Source organism: Trichomycterus rosablanca, chromosome 9, assembly GCF_030014385.1.
Source record: "Trichomycterus rosablanca isolate fTriRos1 chromosome 9, fTriRos1.hap1, whole genome shotgun sequence".
NCBI classification, from domain to species: domain Eukaryota; kingdom Metazoa; phylum Chordata; class Actinopteri; order Siluriformes; family Trichomycteridae; genus Trichomycterus; species Trichomycterus rosablanca.
Window position 1 is genome coordinate 15,873,323 of NC_085996.1, and position 21,822 is coordinate 15,895,144.

Here is a 21,822-nt window from a genome sequence, read left to right on the forward strand (position 1 = left end):
CATTTGCAGAGACTGCCACAGCCATGAGTGACAGGGAAGATGGGCACAATTATGTAATCTTAGCCCACTGCTGATCTCCAAAACAGGTGGGCCTGTTATGCTGTCTTTATGGATAACGTAACCATCAACATTATGGAGTTGCATCTCAAATCTGATAGTGCTGGCTTACATGTTATCAGCAAAACAGCTCTTCTTCCATGTTTATTATAAATTGTTAATCAAATTTTATTTGAATAACAAAAATTGGTAACAAAAATGGGCTATGACAAGTTTACCACTATAACATAACATGCTGTAAAAATAAAGCAGAGAATGTGGATTTACAAATCACTGTTGAATTAATATCGGTTGATACAGCAATAAAATGCATGGAGGAACATGCTTTACTCCTAGTATTCCTTTACTACTCGGTGCCTTGACCAGACGTTAGAAGTCACTGTTGCAGCTGCAACGAGGTGATACCCAATAGAACCTTCTCTCCCTCAAACATGAACATCTGTGTCTGTAAAGCACTCGACCAGGCCAGTGGCATGGCAGAGACAAGTTTGGGTCTTGGCGGGTTTTTGTTTTAGTTTGTTTTAATTAATAGCTTCAGAATTAATACCAAATTGCTCAATATTACTTCATCAGGTGCACTACTTGTGCATTAAATAATTGTTTATTAGCATTTTAGCATGTTTTACACTCTGGTTACATTCATGACAGGAACGGTAGTTACTCGATACACAAGGTTCATCAGTTCACAAGGTCCACACTCATGGACAATTTAGTGTCTCCAATTCACCTCACTTGCATGTCTTTGGACTGTGGGAGGAAACTGGAGCTCCCGGAGGAAATCCACGCGGACACGGGGAGAACATGCAAACTCCACACAGAAAGGACCCGGACTGCCCCACCTGGGGATCGAACCCAGGATCTTCTTGCTGTGAGGCGACAGTGCTACCCACTGAGCCACCGTGCATTAAACAATGCATTATGCATCCTATGTGATACATTACATACTTAATAATATTTTATTATGATGACATTTTTTTCACCGACAGCATTTCTAAACTGCTCCTTTAATATCTTCCCAAAATGCTGCCTACTTTTGCCCATGATTAATACTACTGTAGATGCTGACTGTGATATATATACAGTGTATCACAAAAGTGAGTACACCCCTCACATTTCTGCAAATATTTTATTATATCTTTTCATGGGACAACACTATAGAAATAAAACTTGGATATAACTTAGAGTAGTCAGTGTACAACTTGTATAGCAGTGTAGATTTACTGTCTTCTGAAAATAACTCAACACACAGCCATTAATGTCTAAATAGCTGGCAACATAAGTGAGTACACCCCACAGTGAACATGTCCAAATTGTGCCCAAAGTGTCAATATTTTGTGTGACCACCATTATTATCCAGCACTGCCTTAACCCTCCTGGGCATGGAATTCACCAGAGCTGCACAGGTTGCTACTGGAATCCTCTTCCACTCCTCCATGATGACATCACGGAGCTGGTGGATGTTAGACACCTTGAACTCCTCCACCTTCCACTTGAGGATGCGCCACACGTGCTCAATTGGGTTTAGTCCATCACCTTTACCTTCAGCTTCCTCAGCAAGGCAGTTGTCATCTTGGAGGTTGTGTTTGGGGTCGTTATCCTGTTGGAAAAGTTTTCGAAGGGAGGGGATCATGCTCTGTTTCAGAATGTCACAGTACATGTTGGAATTCATGTTTCCCTCAATGAACCGCAGCTCCCCAGTGCCAGCAACACTCATGCAGCCCAAGACCATGATGCTACCACCACCATGCTTGACTGTAGGCAAGATACAGTTGTCTTGGTACTTCTCACCAGGGCGCCGCCACACATGCTGGACACTATCTGAGCCAAACAAGTTTATCTTGGTCTCGTCAGACCACAGGGAATTCCAGTAATCCATGTTCTTGGACTGCTTGTCTTCAGCAAACTGTTTGCGGGCTTTCTTGTGCGTCAGCTTCCTTCTGGGATGACGACCATGCAGACCGAGTTGATGCAGTGTGCGGCGTATGGCCTGAGCACTGACAGGCTGACCTCCCACATCTTCAACCTCTGCAGCAATGCTGGCAGCACTCATGTGTCTATTTTTTAAAGCCAACCTCTGGATATGACGCCGAACACGTGGACTCAACTTCTTTGGTCGACCCTGGCGAAGCCTGTTCAGAGTGGAACCTGTCCTGGAAAACCGCTGTATGACCTTGGCCACCATGCTGTAGCTCAGTTTCAGGGTGTTAGCAATCTTCTTATAGCCCAGGCCATCTTTGTGGAGAGCAACAATTCTATTTCTCACATCCTCAGAGAGTTCTTTGCCATGAGGTGCCATGTTGAATATCCAGTGGCCAGTATGAGAGAATTGTACCCAAAACACCAAATTTAACAGCCCTGCTCTCCATTTACACCTGGGACCTTGACACATGACACCAGGGAGGGACGACGACACATTTGGGCACAATTTGGACATGTTCACTGTGGGGTGTACTCACTTATGTTGCCAGCTATTTAAACATTAATGGCTGTGTGTTGAGTTATTTTCAGAAGACAGTAAATCTACACTGCTATACAAGCTGTACACTGACTACTCTAAGTTATATCCAAGTTTCATGTCTATAGTGTTGTCCCATGAAAAGATATAATGAAATATTTGCAGAAATGTGAGGGGTGTACTCACTTTTGTGATACACTGTATATAATATTGTCAATTATAAGAAACATGTCAAGTAGTTGCTTGTCTATACAATGGTGGCTGAGCTAAGTACCAATCTGTGTCTAATGCAATATGTACCTGTGTGTGTTTACTGAAGTGCTTGGATGCCCAATTCTCAATGTCTGTCTCAGAGGAAGGCTTTCGCAGAGAGAATTCCGGAAACACTCCACAGCTAGCACTGGGCATCATGTTCCGGGCATTCCGGCTCGCCTCAAACTGTGAGCACGCTCCAAGATCTTCTGACTGAAGGAGAGAAAGAACACAGTTTCCTGTTTAGCTGTGAAGTGAATGAGGTAATGGATTGTGTAAGAGAGAGAGGTGAGAACAGAAGGACCGCTTCTGAATATCTTTTTACAAAGAAAATTAACTGTAAATAAATTAGCAGACTGATAAAAAAACAGATAGTAACAATCCTAGTAAAAATTGTGAGTAATTAATAATAGTGTTTGTGTGAACAAAAAAAAAAGATATAAAATGTCAGTTGCATAAAATACAATATTAGTGAAATGTCTGGGAAAGTGTGAAACAATACAGAAATAAAAGCACCACTGACCAGTGTTGCACAAGACAGACGTTTATATTAGTTTTACAAGATTTACTCACTGATGAGCATCAAGAGTTACTCACTGATGGTTTGTAACAGGACTTTTAATGCAGATGCAAATTTAAATGATCTGATCATAACTGTTAAAGTACTGTTAAAGGAAATCCACAAATGCACTGAATCATTTCAACACACCTTGAGGTCATTATGCTACACTCTATGGACAAAGTATAAGGACAGGCATCTATTGTTGTGTTGGACAGGAAACATCAAGACCAGGAACACAATCAATGTTTTAAGTAAACACAAAGGTGCTTATCAGGGTTGAAGTAAGGGCCAAGTTTTATAGGTCTAGTTTTGTGAGCAATGGCAAGTCATGCTGGTATTACTTGATGTTTTGTAAGCAGAAAGATTATGGCACACAAATAAAAGTGTGGATTTATGTACTTTAGACATAGACACTTTACACTTAACACATTATTATGAATGTTTGTACATCCTTCCAATCCTGAAGTTATACAATAAGTCAGTCACGTGACAGCAGGGCAATGCCAAAAATCATAAAAACACAGGTCAAGAGCTTTAATTAATAATCACATCAATCAGAATAGAGAACAATTTAGATATAAGCGACTTTGACTGTCAAAGTTGTTGGAGCCAGATGGACTGGTTTGCAAGTTTTCTCTAATTTTTTATAATCAGTAGGCTTTAGTGATTACACTCTAAAGATCAGTGATGTGAGAAACTAATATCATCCAATGAACAGCATTTCTGAAAGCGGAAATGTCTTAATAAGAGTGGTCAGAGGAGAATTGCCAGACTGGTTTGAGCAGACAGAAAGAATACAATAACCTTTTACAACCATGGTAATCAGAAGGTTTTGAAATGCACATTGCGTCAGACTTAAAAACAGATGCACTGCTATAGGAGAAGATCACATATCAGATTAAACTGTTATATATCAAGAACAGAAATCTAAAGCTACAGTTAGCACAGACTCAATAAGACTAGACAAGCCTGGTCACCTGAATCTCAATTTCTACTGCTCCACAGACCCAACCTGCCCTATGTCAAATGATCAGGTTGGGGGCAGTGGTGTAAGGATGTAAGAAAAATTTTTCCTGGCACACATTGCTAGCTTAATATTAATCAGATATAATTTAGCTGCAACGGTATATCTTATAAGTATATATAAGTATATATAAGTATTCTTGCTGACCATGTCTTATATTGTCTACTTCCAGCATGATAATGCGCCATGTCAAATGTCAAATTGGTTCTATGAACATGGCAATAAGTTCAGTCCCCAGATCTAAATCCAACAGAGCATTTTTGGGAGGCGGTAGGACTGGGAATTAATAGCAATATCTGTTCAGCTGACAAACCTGAACAGATTATCAATAACATAGACCAATCAACTCAAAAAAGTGTTTCTTACACCTTTTAAACCTCATGCCACAAAAATAAGGCTGCTCTGAGCGCAAATAGAGGTCCTACCAATATTAGTGTGATGTTACTACTAAAGAAAGGTAAGGTATTTGGTCTATACAATAATGGCTGCTGCAAATGTTAAAATAAACAATACATACATTTAAGGCATTTAGCAGACACTTATCCAAAGCCACTTACATTTCTGCGTGCAAGTTTATGCATGCTTAGTACCTGGGAGGGGTGCAGGTAAGGTTCCGGTGATGCCAAGTTGGTCTGCACAGACAAACTCTTCTCTAGCAGTGTCTGTGGAAATGCAAGTCTGTCCAGTGTAGCCCGTTTCCAGTGGCCATCCTGCTGGGCCAAAGCTTCATCCTCGCTATACGCCCGCACCACTGGGCCTGGAAGTGGCAGGGGCATTGCCCCATCACTCTCATAGCCATCTTTGGCACCACCTCCAGACCCACCACCTCGCTGTTGTATGAGCTGCTGGGCTTCCCAGGCAAGCCGTGCTTGAGTGAGCATAGCTCCTACTCCAATGCCCTCCCCCTCCCCGCCGGGTAAAGAGGGTTTGCGATTTTTCCGCTTGCGATTGCCGCCACCACCATCATGAGTGTGTTGTAGTGTAAAAGAGCCACCATAACACATGGATACGCCACCCTGCCCGGTCTTTCCATAGCTTAAAAATCGTTCTGTTGTCCGGAACCTAGGGGAAGATCCAGACTGTTCCACATACACAAGCTGCTTTACGTACTCCCGTCCTGCTGCACTGTACTCACGCCCACCAGAACTATAATCCCGCCCACCAGAGCTGTAGTCTCTTCCACTAGAGCTGTAGTCCCTTCCACTGGAGCTGTAGTCCCTTCCACTGGAGCTGTAGTCCCGCCCTGCAGAACTATAGTCCCGCCCACTCAGGCTGTAGTCACGTTCTCCTGGGTTGGAGATCTTCTCAGGGGTGGAGCCTCTTTGTCTGGTCAACACCAACTGACCATAAGGGGATGGGTTTTGTTTGGGAGAATGGTAAAGGCCAGGCTTACGTGCTGGTGACCTGTCTGAGCTATAAAGGCCTTGATCGCAATGCACATCACTAGGCGGTTCTTCATAAATAGGTGGGGACTGGTACTCTGAGGGAGGCTCCTCATAGAGTGGAGGTTCATAAGCATAACGTGGTGAAGGGGGCTGTGAGTCACCAGAGCAACGCCGCTGAGTTCCTCCGACCTCTGCTCTCTTCAGAAAGGGAGACTGTGTTTGGCGGCGGTCGGTTAAAGTATGTGAAGGGTTTTCTGCTTCAGAAGGGGTGTTACTTGATGAGCGTCTCGAACGTGGTGAGGATCCAGAATAACCATTTCCCTGCTGTAGGAAGCTGGGCTCCCTGTCAGTAACTTTAATCAACATCCTGTCTTTACTACCAGTTCCCCATCTGAAACTGACAAACAAGAAGTAACGTAAGGACATTTTCATGAAGTTGTCATTTAGTCAAAAGTTAAATTATGCCACATCATGTTTTAAACCTTTTAAGTTGCCCTAATCAAGAGTTACTATGTTGTTAACTATGAGCTGCATTCAAAGATAGCAACATACGCTGTTAAGCCAAAAGTACTTAGGACACCTCTCCGGATCACTAAGTTTAGGTGCTTTAGTCACACCTATTGCTAACAAGTGTATACCTGTATACCAATACTATATGCTTCCAACTTTGTGGCAACAGTTTCAGCTGCACACAACAAGTGTGCCCTTGTGCACAAAGTATTCATTTAATAGGTTTTTTTATTTTTTATTTTACCCCTTTTTCTCCCACTTTAGCGCATCCAATTTCTACCCGTCAATCATCCTCTCACTAATGCTGGTCCCTGCTCCTGATTGGGGAGGACGAGGCTGCTACACACCCCCTCCGAAACGTGCACAGCAATCGAACATCTTATTACCTACACTTGACGAGTGCAGTGGGGTACAGCGCTGTGCACGGAGGGCCACATCCCCTACCGCACTCCTTCCCCATCTCCGTGCAGGCACCACCGACCAGCCAGCAAAGGTCGTACTCGCACTAGTCTGAGAGAGAGTCCCCATCCGGCTTAGTCCCGCCCCTTATCTGAACAACAGGCCAATCGTTGTTCATGTAGCCACTCAGCCTCAGCCGGCAAGGCAGAGCCGAGATTCGATACGATGTATTCGAGATCTCAGCTCTGGTGAACAGCGTGTGTTTTAACGCTGCGCCACCTGAGCGGCTATTTATTAGGATTTTAAGATCATGTTTTACACACTTTGGTTACATTCATGACAGAACAGGTAATTACTCATTATACAAGATTCATCAGTTCACAAGTTTAATGTCAAACACAGTCATGGACAATTTTGCATCTCCAACTCACCCAACTTGCATGTTTTTGGTCTGTGGGAGGAAACCGGAGCTCCCGGAGGAAACCCACGCAGACACGGGAAGAACATGCAAACTCAACACAGAAAGTACCTGGACTGCCCCCACTTGGGGATCGAACTCAGGACCTTCTTGCTGTGAGGCGACAGTGTTACCCACTGAGCCACCATGCCGCCCTATGCACAAAGTACAGTGGAAAAATGTCTACACACCCCTGTTAAAATGCCAGGTTTTGTGATGTAAAACATCAGACCAATATAAGACATTTAAGATTTATTTATCATGTTTAATGTGACCTATAATTTGTGCAATTTAATTGAAAAACAAACTAAAATGATTGCAAAGGGGACAAAAAAATAATGCGGTTGTAAAAGTGTACACGCCCTCTTATAATAGGGGATGTGGCTGTGTTTAGAATAAACCAATTACATTTAAACGCATATTAAATCAGTGCCTGCCTTCAATTAAAGTGACAATGATTAACCATATATAAAGTTCAACTGTTCTAGTAAGATCTACTTTGACATTTACTTTGTTGCATCTTACAGCAAAAGCCATGGTCTGCTCTGCACAGAGCTTACAAAGCATCAAAGGGATCTCACTGTTCCAGGTACCCGTCAGGAGAAGAGTACAAAAACATTTCCAAAACATTATATATACCATAGAACACAGTGAAGACGGTCATCAACAAATGGATTAAATATGGAACAACAAGGACATTACCAAGCACTGGGCATCCCTCCAAAATTGATTAAAACACAAGAAAAACATCCAAGCTACAACAAGTTTTTCTCCCCACTGAACACCTTTGAAATAAACGGGAATGTCTTGCGAGCCTGGCCTTCTGGTTCAGCACCTCACAAATGCTCTGTTGACATACACACAAACTCCCACAGACACACTCCAGGAGAAGAGTGGAGGCTGTTATGGCTGCAACTATGTGTGCATGAAGTAGAAATTAAATTTGTAATATTAAATAAAATATAACACATCACAAAAACAGCACCATATAAAATAACACACAATTGTAAACAAATTTAAATTTAAACAAATGTATTTGCTGACAACTATGGGAGATTAGCAATTATGTTCTTTTATATATATACAGTGTATCACAAAAGTGAGTACACCCCTCACATTTCTGCAGATATTTAAGTATATCTTTTCATGGGACAACACAGACAAAATGACACTTTGACACAATGAAAAGTAGTCTGTGTGCAGCTTATATAACAGTGTAAATGTATTCTTCCCTCAAAATAACTCAATATACAGCCATTAATGTCTAAACCACCGGCAACAAAAGTGAGTACACCCCTTAGTGAAAGTTCCTGAAGTGTCAATATTTTGTGTGGCCACCATTATTTCCCAGAACTGCCTTAACTCTCCTGGGCATGGAGTTTACCAGAGCTTCACAGGTTGCCACTGGAATGCTTTTCCACTCCTCCATGACGACATCACGGAGCTGGCGGATATTCGAGACTTTGCGCTCCTCCACCTTCCGCTTGAGGATGCCCCAAAGATGTTCTATTGGGTTTAGGTCTGGAGACATGCTTGGCCAGTCCATCACCTTTACCCTCAGCCTCTTCAATAAAGCAGTGGTCGTCTTAGAGGTGTGTTTGGGGTCATTATCATGCTGGAACACTGCCCTGCGACCCAGTTTCCGGAGGGAGGGGATCATGCTCTGCTTCAGTATTTCACAGTACATATTGGAGTTCATGTGTCCCTCAATGAAATGTAACTCCCCAACACCTGCTGCACTCATGCAGCCCCAGACCATGGCATTCCCACCACCATGCTTGACTGTAGGCATGACACACTTATCTTTGTACTCCTCACCTGATTGCCGCCACACATGCTTGAGACCATCTGAACCAAACAAATTAATCTTGGTCTCATCAGACCATAGGACATGGTTCCAGTAATCCATGTCCTTTGTTGACATGTCTTCAGCAAACTGTTTGCGGGCTTTCTTGTGTAGAGACTTCAGAAGAGGCTTCCTTCTGGGGTGACAGCCATGCAGACCAATTTGATGTAGTGTGCGGCGTATGGTCTGAGCACTGACAGGCTGACCCCCCACCTTTTCAATCTCTGCAGCAATGCTGACAGCACTCCTGCGCCTATCTTTCAAAGACAGCAGTTGGATGTGACGCTGAGCACGTGCACTCAGCTTCTTTGGACGACCAACGCGAGGTCTGTTCTGAGTGGACCCTGCTCTTTTAAAACGCTGGATGATCTTGGCCACTGTGCTGCAGCTCAGTTTCAGGGTGTTGGCAATCTTCTTGTAGCCTTGGCCATCTTCATGTAGCGCAACAATTCGTCTTTTAAGATCCTCAGAGAGTTCTTTGCTATGAGGTGCCATGTTGGAACTTTCAGTGACCAGTATGAGAGAGTGTGAGAGCTGTACTACTAAATTGAACACACCTGCTCCCTATGCACACCTGAGACCTAGTAACACTAACAAATCACATGACATTTTGGAGGGAAAATGACAATCAGTGCTCAATTTGGACATTTAGGGGTGTAGTCTCTTAGGGGTGTACTCACTTTTGTTGCCGGTGGTTTAGACATTAATGGCTGTATATTGAGTTATTTTGAGGGAAGAATAAATTTACACTGTTATATAAGCTGCACACAGACTACTTTTCATTGTGTCAAAGTGTCATTTTGTCAGTGTTGTCCCATGAAAAGATATACTTAAATATCTGCAGAAATGTGAGGGGTGTACTCACTTTTGTGATACACTGTATATATACTGTATATATAAATATAAATTCTCCCCTTTTTCTCCCTTTTTTTTTAGCGCGTTCAATTGCCCGATTGCATCATACTTCCTCTCCACCAATGCCGATCTCTGCTCTGATTGAGGAGAACGAAGCTAGCCCACGCCCCCTTCGACACGTGGGCAGCATGCCGTATGCATCTTATCACCTACACTTTGACGAGTGCAGTGCAGCCTAGCGATGTGTACTGAGAGACACACCCTAAGAGCACCCTTAGGAGAGAGAGACCCCATCCGGCTTAGTCCCGCCCATCTAAACAACAGGCCAATCATTGTTCATGTGGATTCTCAGCCTCAGCCAGTAGGCAGGCTGGTTCCAGCGTGTGTTTTTACCGCTGCGCCACCTGAGCGGCCAATTATGTCCTTTTTAACTAAAATGTTAAAAAAAACTAATAAGCATGATTTTGTTCATTTCAAGAATTTGGCCAATCATATGAAGATGGTTGCTCCTTTGCAGTTATATCTCCTTCCATTTCTCTAGGAAGGCTTTCCATGGGATTTTGTTGTGTGCCTTTAAGAGTTTATGCCCATTCAATCAAACAGCATTATCAAGGTTGTTGTATAACAGGGCTTGGTTTGCAATCTATATTTCTGTTAATCCCAAAGATTTTCTGTGGTTAAGCTGAGGGCTCTGTGTAAGCCACGGAAGTTTCTCCATGCCAAACTTGTCAAATCATTCCTCTATGGACCTCGCTTAGTGGACAAGGGCACAGTCATGCCAAAACAGGGAAAAACTGTTATTTAACATTTATTAATTGAATATGTACTTTCACCAGTTTCTGGTGTGCACACATGGCTGTTGTCATAATAGCCTGTGTCTGTGGGAATTTGTTGATATTTAGCCAAGAAAGCATTTGTGATATCAGGCTCTGGTGTTGGATGTTTGGTGTTTTATGGGGTTGAAGTCAAAACTGTACAGGTTTAGTCATGCTGAAACAGAAAAGGCCTTTCCTAAACTGTTGCCACAAAGGTAAAGGCATATGATATATTTAATATCATGTATTTTATACACCTGTTAGTAAATGTGACTGAAACACCCAAACTTAATAAAGCATGTCCACCTAATTTCATCATACACTGATCAGCCATAACATTAAAACCACCTCCTTGTTTCTACTCTCACTGTCCATTTTATCAGCTCCACTTACCATATAGGAGCACTTTGTAGTTCTACAATTACTGACTGTAGTCTACATATTTTTTTAACCTGCTTTCACCCTGTTCTTCAATGTTCAGGATGCCCACAGGACCACTACAAAGCAGGTATTATTTAGGTGGTGGATCATTCTCAGCACTGCAGTGACACTGACATGGTGGTGGACATGGTGTTAGTGTGTGTTGTGCTGGTATGAGTGGATCAGACACAGCAGCGCTGCTGGAGTTTTTAAATACCGTGTCCACTTACTGTCCACGATTGCTCATCTATTGCTGCTGTTTGAGTTGGTCATCTTCTAGACCTCCATCAGTGGTCACAGGATGCTGCCCACGGAGTGCTGTTGGCTGGATATTTTTGGTTGGTGGACTATTCTCAGTCCAGCAGTGACAGTGAGGTGTTTGAAAACTCCAGCAGCGCTGCTGTCTGAACCACTCATACCAGCACAACACACACTAACACACCACCACCATGTCAGTGTTACTGCAGTGCCGAGAATGATCCACCACCCAAATTATACCTGCTCTGTAGTGGTCCATAAAGTGCCTCTATATGGTAAGTAGAGCTAATAACATGGACAGTGTGTGTAGAAACAAGGAGGTGGTTTTAATGTTATGGCTGGTCAGTGTATAGTGCATATCATTTGGCGGATTTTTATACATCTTTTATACATACAATAAAAATGTAAGTAGCTAACCAAGGTTTAGTTTAACAAGCTACCAAGTATGTAGGACAGATCCTTGGCGCTTAGCCTTAGAGAGCAGCACCAAGACAGTAGTGTGAAATCAATTTAGCACTTAGCCTAAGCAGCAGCCTGAGAACTCCCTGTGACCAGAACTGCTGATATAGCCAAGATTGTGTCAGTCTCTAAGAACGTATGTCTATGTGTTTCCCTTAGGAACCTGGTTAAAACCCAGTTGATCAACTCATCCCTCTTTTTCTTTCCTTTTTGGACTGCCTATCCTTTTTCTCAAGAAATAAGCCCAGCACAAAGTGAACAATGTTTCTCTCTGGTCATAAATTATTCATGGATATCTGAGCTGCAAATCAATTTACACATTCTTTCTTCCACTCAGTCTAGTGTCACACAGAATCTGTGGCCTTCCTTCTGCCTCTGAAGTGCTGAAACTATTATAGTGTTAGAGATTTGAATTTGGATTTCATCAAGTGAATTGCAGATCTTGAGTTTACAAATACAATAAAAAGCACATTTTGAACTCGACACATTTATTTAAATTCTATTGCTTAAGCTACGTCTAACATCTACAGTCTTTTTTATCAAATGTAATCCTTTCCTCTTGTGTTCGTAGGAGTGCGAGTAGGCTTCCTATGGATGTACTTATATAATAAAAAAGGTCTGTGTTAAAGACACTGCAGCGTTTGTATGTAATCAGAATTTTAGTAAACAGAGTACATTTCAGTTTTCATGAGGTATTTCATGGGTAGGTTCATTCTTTTGCTTCAACAATTAAGTTTTATTTGGGTTGATCTCTATGGCCATGTTTATACATTGCATTAATGTGTTTTGGTGATTGGATCGGACTTCACATCACTGCATGAAAAGCCAGGTGTAAATGCACCACTCGCACCGAACGAATCCCACAAACCACATGTGAAGGTGGTCAGGGACAGATCTTGACCACATAGAACATCAATGGACAATTTTGTATGTCTGAGAACTGTTTTACAGAAGAGAAAACATAATGCTTACACAGTGTGGGCCAAATGTCTGAGGCCACTACTAAAAATGTTTTTCATTACAATCAATCATATTGGCATAACAATTAAGTGAAAAGTTGGATTTTGTCCATTTACATGAATTCTCGAATGTGTTTGTATTTGAGGTGTTCATATTTATTGTTTAAACACCGACCAGACGTAACATTATGACCACTGACAGGTGAAGTGAATAACACTGATTATCTCTTCATCACGGCACCCGTTAGTGGGTGGGATATATTAGGCAGCAAGTGAACATTTTGTCCTCCAAGTTTATTGTGTTAGAAGCAGGAAAATGGACGAGCGTAAGGATTAGAGCGAGTTTGACAAGGGCCAAATTGTGATGGCTAGACGACTGGGTCAGAGCATCTCCAAAACTGCAGCTCTTGTGGGGTGTTCCTGGTCTGCAGTGGTCAGTATCTATCAAAAGCGGTCCAAGGAAGGAACAGTGGTAAACCAGCGACAGGGTCATGGGCGGCCAAGGCTCATTGATGCACGTGGGGAGCGAAGGCTGGCCCGTGTGGTCCGATCCAACAGACGAGCTCCTGTAGCTCAGATTGCTGGAGAAGTTAATGCTGGTTCTGATAGAAAGGTGTCAGAATACACAGTGCATTGCAGTTTGTTGCATATAGCTGCAGACCAGTCAGTTGACCCCTGTCCACTGACAACAATGGGCACGTGATCATCGGAACTGGACCACGGAGCAATGGAGCCTGGTCTGATAAATCACATTTTCTTTTACATCACATGGATGGCTGGGTGCGTCACTTATCTGGGGAACACATGGCACCAGGATGCACTATGGGAAGAAGGCAAACTGCTGTTGGAGGCAGTGTGATGCTTTGGGCAATGTTTGCTGGGAAACCTTGGGTCCTGCCATCCATGTGGATGTTATTTTGACACGTACCACCTACCTAAGCATTGTTGCAGACCATATACACCCTTTATGGCAACGGTATTCCCTGATGGCTGTGGCCTCTTTCAGCAGGATAATGCGCCCTGCCACAAAGCAAAAATGGTTCAGGAACGGTTTGAGGAGCACAACAATGGGTTTGAGGTGTTGACTTGGCCTCTGAATTCCCCAGATCTCAATCCAGTGGAGCATCTGTGGGATGTGCATGGAGGCCCCACCTCACAACTTACAGGAGTTAAAGAATCTGCTGCTGACATCTTGGTGCTTCAGGGGTCTAGTGGAGTCCATGCCTCGACGTGTCAGGGCTGTTTTGGCAGCAAAAGGGGGACCAACACAATATTAGGAAGGTGGTTATAAGGTTATGCCTGATCTGTGTATATGTGAACATTTGCTGGAAATTAATTACTGTAAACCAGCTCTAATGAATAAATCAATCCACATGCTCATCAAGTCATCTGATTTGTTTCATTGGAAAGGATAAGAATCAAGTTAATATTGCATAAAAGGACTGACATGGTCAATTTTACAAATGTGCTTATTTACTTTTTGTAGTGCCAAAAACTGAGGAATTTAATTCAAATTTTTTAAATTTATTTTCTCCCCATTTTTTCTTTCGATTTAGTGCATCCAATTTGTCTTCCGCTGCTGACAGACCCCAGATTTGCATCCAAGGAGAGCTCTTCTCGTCCGTGCTTCCTGCACGGGCGTCTCTTCTGCCAATCAGGGTCCTTACACAGCGCATGAAGACCCACCCACCCACATATAGTCCGGTCCCCACCCTGCAGATATGGTGGCCAATTTGTATCTGCTGCAGGCACTGCCAATCATGCCTGCCAGATGGCGCCCAGCCGACCGGTGGCAACACCGAGCCTCGAACACGGGAGTTTAATTCAATTTTCACTTACATTGTTATGCGAATTAAATGATTTGAATGAACGTAAAACATATGTAATTTGATGCATTTTCATCAGTAGTCCCAGACTTTTGGCCTTAACTAAATATCTACATTATATTGACTTTGTTATTGACATTATATCGATTTTGATTCTCTAGATCAAATAATTCTGACCTTTTAGATAAAGCAGTGAGATTTCTGAGGCAGTTCTGTACAATGTATCTTTTACTTAGGAGAAATCACTGTCTTATGCCATTTTACAAGGATTGGTTACTATTAAAACAATATGCAAAAACGTGTGTGTTTTATTTAGGCTTTGACTCTGTCTTGCTTACCTCTCTACCTCCTCCTTGGGTGCTGTCTTCTCCTCCTGTTCTTGTGACGACGTGGTGCTGACGGCACTGCGAGCGGGGCTGCTGTCGGCCGACCCGCTGATGACCGATGCGACAGGAAGTGTCTCCGTGTTCTGCTTGAGTGTCTGGAGCTTGGCGAGGGGAATGATGTCGCAGCCATGTGGGCGGTGCCACACAGTGCACTGGGTGGAGGCGTTGTAGTAGTAGAAGCGAGAGGTGTTGGAGTCGAACAGTTCCCACCACTGGTCCTGAACACTTCGCTTGATGTGCACACCAGCAGGTGCATCCCATACACACTCACCTGTCAGTAGGTTGGCATACATGCGCTCGCGTGTGCGAGGCTCAATGATCTCCACCCACTCTAACCTGAAAACAACCAGAGAAGCTCATTATACACTTGGATGACAATTTAGTACCTCTTACTGTTCTTTTAAGAAATACACCCTGACCCATATTATCAGCTGATATTAGGGTTGCAGATCATGAAAGGAACATGCCTTACAATGCAGTTACAGCATTTAAAGAGGCTAAAACCTTTTAAAATAACCAGTAATATGCAATTTACTCAATAAATCACATAATTTCTTAGCCTGGCAGGCAAAAACATATGGAATTCAGCCAATGTCTGTTTTAATTTGTTTGTTTTAAAAGTAACAAAAAATTGAAAAAAAATGTGTTTATAGCACCAGTTAGCATCTCATCATCTAGTGTTTCTGTGTATAAATCCACTAAGCCATCATAACATGCCAGCGCTAGAAGATAGCATGAGAGAAATAACTTCTCATTAACTTCCAGGAAACTATCATTAACACACAACAGATATTTATTTATTTGTGGAAACCCTTGAACCCTTGTTCCAGCATAACTGTCCCCTACACACAGAGCGAGGACCAAAAAGTTTGAGGTATTGAGGAACTAGTTTGATGTGGCCTGTACAGGCCAGCTGTAGCCTAGAGGTTAAGGTACAGGATTAGTAATCAGAAGGTTGCTGGTTCAATCCCCACCCCTGACAGGTTGCCACTGTTGGGCCCTTGAGCAAGGCCCTTAACCCTCAATTGCTCACATTGTATACTGTCACAATACTGTAGGTCGCTTTGGATAAAAGCGTCCGGTAAATGTAAATGTACAGAGCCCTGACCTCAACATCACAAAATCGCTTTAGGATGAACTTACTAGTACACTGACTATGAGCCAGGCCTTATCATCTATATTAATGTGCCTGACCTCACAATTACACATTTTCAACTAAATGTGTATGAATATCTTGTGGAAAGTCTTTCCAGAATAGTGGAGGCTGTTAGAGCTGCAAATCTTTACCAACTCCCATAGTTTAGAAATGCATTTATAATTTTTGTGCAACCTCACATTGTCAACATAAACACATTGTTGGAACACAAAATGGCCAAAAATATGTGGACACATGACCTTAGGCTTATTAGCCATCCCATTTGAAAACCATAGGCATTGATCTCTTGATGCATGCTCAATAAGACAAGTACCCAAATTCACAAAGTTGAATCAGTTCATCTGGACACAAGTTTGGTGTGAAGATACGTTTCGTTATTCATCCAAGTGACTTCCTTAGTCTGAGCTGGAGGTGAATACCCCAACCATATATGTAACCAATTTGCATAACGACCAAAACTGGCCCACTGCATAACAATGAAATCTGTGATCAGGTCAGTATGCAAATCATCATTAATTACAATGGCCATGTGTGCTATTCACATATGATTGGGATATAGCTGCAATCACGACATAGTAAGATGGTGAATCACCACTGGTTTGTGCTTACACCGCGGTTGTTCTTCTACTCCCTTAGATCCGCTGGAGCAGTGTTTGGGCATTTTTCCGGGTATGATGAATGCCCAGTTGGGATAACCGCATTCAACCTTTTTAATATTTAATATGAGATTTCTCTTTTTTCTTGGCCATAGTGTCAGTGGGAATGCTGTTCGCTCAGTTGTGCATTGTTCTAATGACTCGTAGTTTGGAGCACAACCGTGGTCTAAGCGCAAACCAGTGCTGATTCCGTATGTGGCCGGAGTAGCAGAACAATTGAGACGCATATTTTCCAAACACCGCATATCAGTGACTTTTAAACCCCAAAACACGCTAAGCCAGAAATTAGTTCACCCTAAGGACCGGGTCCCTCGACACAAACAGACCTGTATAGTGTATGCTGTTCGGTGCCGGGAGGATTGCCGGGAACTGTACATCAGGGAAACTAAACAGCCACTGGCAAAACGAATGGCACAACATAGAAGATCGACCTCTTCAGGCCAGGACTCAGTTTACAATCACCTGCAAGCCAGCAGCCACTCATTTAATGATGAAGATGTGCAGATCCTTGACAAGGAAGAACGCTGTTTGAATGAGGAGTCAAAGAGGCCATCTATGTGAAAAGGGAATGACCATTCCTTAACCGAGTGGGGGGGGTTGGCTAAGAGTACATCTCTCACCATCTTACAACACCGTGATTGAAGCTATACCCCAATCATATGTGAATAGCACACATGGTAATTGTAATTAATGGTCATTGTAATTTGTATATTGACCTGATCACAGGTTCCATTGCTATGCAATGGGACGGTTTTGGTCGTTATGCAAATCGGCAAAAGTTTCTAAAACAGCATCAAAAATGTCATTGGGGTCAAGGATATGTTTTGGCCACTGGAACTCATCAAACCATGTATTACAAAACCTATAATCATGCTGGAACAAGTAAGAACCTTTTTAAAATTGTTGCCACACAGTTGAAAGCATATAATATTTGTTTTATTATCATTATTTTGTTGTTAACATCTGTTTGCAATGGGTGTTGATGAAACATTTGAAGAAGAAAAATTAGAAGATGATGATGAATGGTGTGGGCAAACTGAAAAAATAATTAATAAATGACAAATTGTAGCTTGCCTCAGGATGGATAAAATCAATTTCTTTGGAGACCACTGACCAAAACTCCAAGCCCAAGTCTTCCACCAACATTTTATAGGTCCTGGTATTTTAAATAAGGTTAACAATGTAGCAATATATTTCTAGGCCATTTTTAGTAATTTACTTTTAATTAAAAAATTTTACAAACCTAGTACACCCTTGAAAATTGTTCAACCATGCTGACCAAAAACGCTGCAGGCTTGCACACCCTTTTTCCAAAAACATGGAAGGTCACGCTATGCAGTTAATAATCATCCACATTTTGTGCAGACACCTTAACCAGACATCAGGTGTTGCAGCAACAAGGTCATTCATCATCTGGCCAGACCTCCTTAGTACATGATCAATGTTGTCTGTAAAGCGCCCAACTATGTATCACCAGGCTAGCGTAGGCTAGCGTTTAAGACTGCTGAAAATACAATTTGAGAGGTGGACAAAACCAATGCATTTTTCCCCGCCCCTGTGCAGGCAGCATCAATCAGCAGCAGAGGTCGTAGTTGCATGAGTTACGAGGAGACCCTATCCGGCTTACTCCTACCCCACCCCTATATGAACAACAGGCCAATCGTTGTTCATGTTGCCTGGGCGCTTCGATACAATGTATTCGAGATCCCAGCTCCGGTGTGCTAGCGTGTGTTTTACCGCTGCGCCACCTGAGAGGCTGCTTGTGACTATTTTAATAAATTTACTCAGATGGCACAGCGGTAAAACATGCTAGCAGAGCTGACATCTCGAACTCATCGGTCCGAAAATCAGCTGTGCTTACCGGCAGACTGAGCTCCTACATGAACAACGATTGGCTTAATGTTCAGGAAGGGTGCACTGAACTGATGCATTTACGACCTCCGCAAGCTGATAGATGGCGCCTGCACAGAGAAGGGGGAATAATGCGGATCAGTGCGTGACTCTCGTTTGTGAGACTGAGGTGAAAAGATGCAGTCGGCCACTGCACACGTGTCGGTGTGTTAGTTACGGCTCTTCTCAGTCAGAGGGAAGGGGAGATGTAATGCAATCGGGTAATAAGATTCGACAAGATTGGGAGGAAAATTGGGGGAAAAATGCAAAGAAAAAAAAAAAAAAACTTGTCCCACAGAAAAGTCATCTTAATGTTTACTCTGGTCCTGGCTCATTTCATTACTGAAATCTTGTTTAAAGGGGTTTTGGAGGAAGCCTTTCTGGCCAGACAAAGGGTAATTTAATCCCACTAAATGTCTTGGATTATACTAGAGTAATAGCTTTGAGATTCCCCTGATCTGCTGCAGATGCTTGGCTTTAAGTACATGTGCAATACAGGCCAGGTCTGATGATCTATAGATTCCATGCCAGCAACAGATAATACAAGTAGACTAAAACAGTCATGATAATGCAGAAACATGAATGACTCCAAATCTTTATATAATTACTAATACAAATGTAAGATCCTACCACTCATTAATCATTCAAAGAGCTAATGATACATCAATATAGTACTATATAAAAAAAAAAGTACTTTTACATTACTACAGTGACACCACACAAAACAATCTCACCAAACACGACATTGTAGGCTGCAGGCAACCTTATGACACCATCATTCACAGGATGATTCTAATGAAGTATTGATCAGGATACGTAGGTCAGTCTGTTATCCGGCTCCTTCCTCATTTCCTTTAATCTCAACCCCCATGACCCATCTATTCATACATCATACGCTTCCATTCTATCTTCTGCCTGTCACTAATGTTTTTTTTAGTAAACATATAAAAAGAAAATTAAAGCACATTCTAAAACCTGCCAAAACATGCAGCCTCCACAATTATTGGCCCCGCTGGTAATGATGAGTAAAAGAGTTTTAAGAAAAAAAGAAATAAGCTCAATTTTACACTGAAAAATGTAATTTATTTAGGGATTTTTACTTGGAATAAATTTGCTTTAATTAAAGGTCAAATTGATCTATTTTTTTAGTGTGAGATTAGGCAGATTTACTAAAAAGTAAATTTTTTATTATTTTTTTACTCATCTATACCAGGTAGTTAATATGCTGATAGTTTAGATCCAGCATAAAACATACATAACTAATGATGTATTAATAATATTATCAATTATCTAGGTAAATAGATAATTAAACAGATGGACGGACAGACAGATGAAAGTTTAGTACCTTAGGTACAGATATAATGTCAATATAATGTCAATTTATGACTCTACTGCAAAGTATTCAACTGAAAGACTACCATGATAAGAAGGAAAGCAAAGCAATAGTGAGACACAGATAATAGAGGCTGAAATGTTACTCCCTTATTACGCAGTTCAGTGGGATGTGACAACTTAATCACCTTTATGTGTCCTCTACTCGTCCCAACTCCCTGTCTGTACTGGACCACTGTATGTGCTGCACAGTTTATCACAAGTCACTGTGTCTGTACTGACCTTTAGATTACTAACATCACAGAAAAAGTGTGATATGCAAAACAGCCCTCCTACAATCAATCACACATTTATATTGTGTTCTCTGAGCAATCAGACATATCTCAGTCACTAGGGATAACTGTGTATGTGGGTGTGTGAATACATCATGGTATTTGCACAACCTAACAAAAGTAAATCTCTTGTGTTTTTTGTTATATTTGTTATATGACAAGCACAAGAATTTACCAGTGAAATCTAGAAATGATATGATAAATCGTCTGTTGCGTCAGTACACAAGCCTTCTATGGTCCTTTCCCTACCTTAAACACAGCCCTTGAACATACATAGACATCCCTACTAAGAGAGCAGCTTCTGAGAGAGTTAATTTTACACTGAAAGCCCTTAGAGAGAAATCCCTTGGTTTTACACACACAGATTCATCTGCACATGCTACAGGGATAAATTAATACATGTGTTTTAATATGATAATATGAGAAATCTTAGAATATTGTTTAATACCATTACTGGTCAATATAAGTGGGAGAGACAGCAGTGTAAAAACTGACATACTGTAATTACATATAGCCCTGTCCATAAGGCAAGTTAAACTTTATTCATTGTCCGTTTTACCACCACTTTAAATGTAGGAAACACCCTGGACAGGTTCACCACAGGGCAAACACACACTCATTCACACTCAAGGCACTTTTAGTAGTAGCTCCAATTAACCTGACTGCATGTCTTTGGATTTGTGGGAGGAAACCAGAGCTCACTGAGGAAGCCTACGTGGACATGGGGAGAACATGCAAACTCCACACAGAAAGGACCCAGACCGCTCTACTTGGGAATCAAACCCAGGACCTTCTTGCTGTGTCTTCATATTCACATCACAATATAAGTCTCCCACTTATACTGATCAGTAATGGCATACTACCCACTAAGCCACCGCGCTGCCCACAATTAAACTTAAATTAGTATAAATAGCAGTTTAAATGCACTATACTGCACTATATTATCAAAAGCTATTTACTATGATTGGAACAGCTTTAAATCCATTTGCAGGCTCAGGCTGCAAAAAGGCCAAAATGTTAATAGTTATTTCTATACTGTGTTAAATTAAAGATTTGTGAGTTAAAGGTGAATTAATCCAACTTTTTAAGTTAAAGACTTGTTACATTTCTCCTGCCTGGCCTTCCTTCCAACACAATCACAAATATAAACAGACATCTTTATTAAATGTCTAATGTCTTATAATGCTATGGAGGAATGAAAACATGATCTGCTGCCTTAGTTTATTTTGTAACCACTAGAGCTAGAGGTCTAATCTAAGTACATTTAACATTGCACACTGTCAGTGGATCAGATCAGGCGAAATCTAATCTTAAACCATTTAAGTGTTTATGTACAATAAACTGTATTGTGTCTGTGCATGTTAAATCACATTTATGCAGAATTTTGCATAATGTTAAAGAGACCAGTTTTACTTTTTACCAGCAGATGTCAGTAGACAAGTATTATTTGCCTGGTTACGTCTCAATTAAGCACTACATGAAAGCAGTTTATACAAGCACAAACCAAAACAAATAACTTTATTGATTGATT

General features: G+C 41.7%; 1 protein-coding gene across 1 annotated transcript in view; it reads right to left on the reverse strand.

Moving 5' to 3' along the window:
- arhgap39 (Rho GTPase activating protein 39) overlaps positions 1-21,822 on the reverse strand; it is a 75,504-nt gene that overhangs the window by 14,904 nt on the left and 38,778 nt on the right. Inside the window, exons 2-4 of the mRNA XM_063001179.1 lie at positions 14,878-15,261; positions 4,941-6,132; positions 2,813-2,977 (exon numbers count right to left, since the gene is read on the reverse strand). Of these exons, the coding sequence (XP_062857249.1) occupies positions 2,813-2,977; positions 4,941-6,132; positions 14,878-15,261 (1,741 nt within the window). The remainder of the gene's footprint in view (positions 1-2,812; positions 2,978-4,940; positions 6,133-14,877; positions 15,262-21,822) is intronic.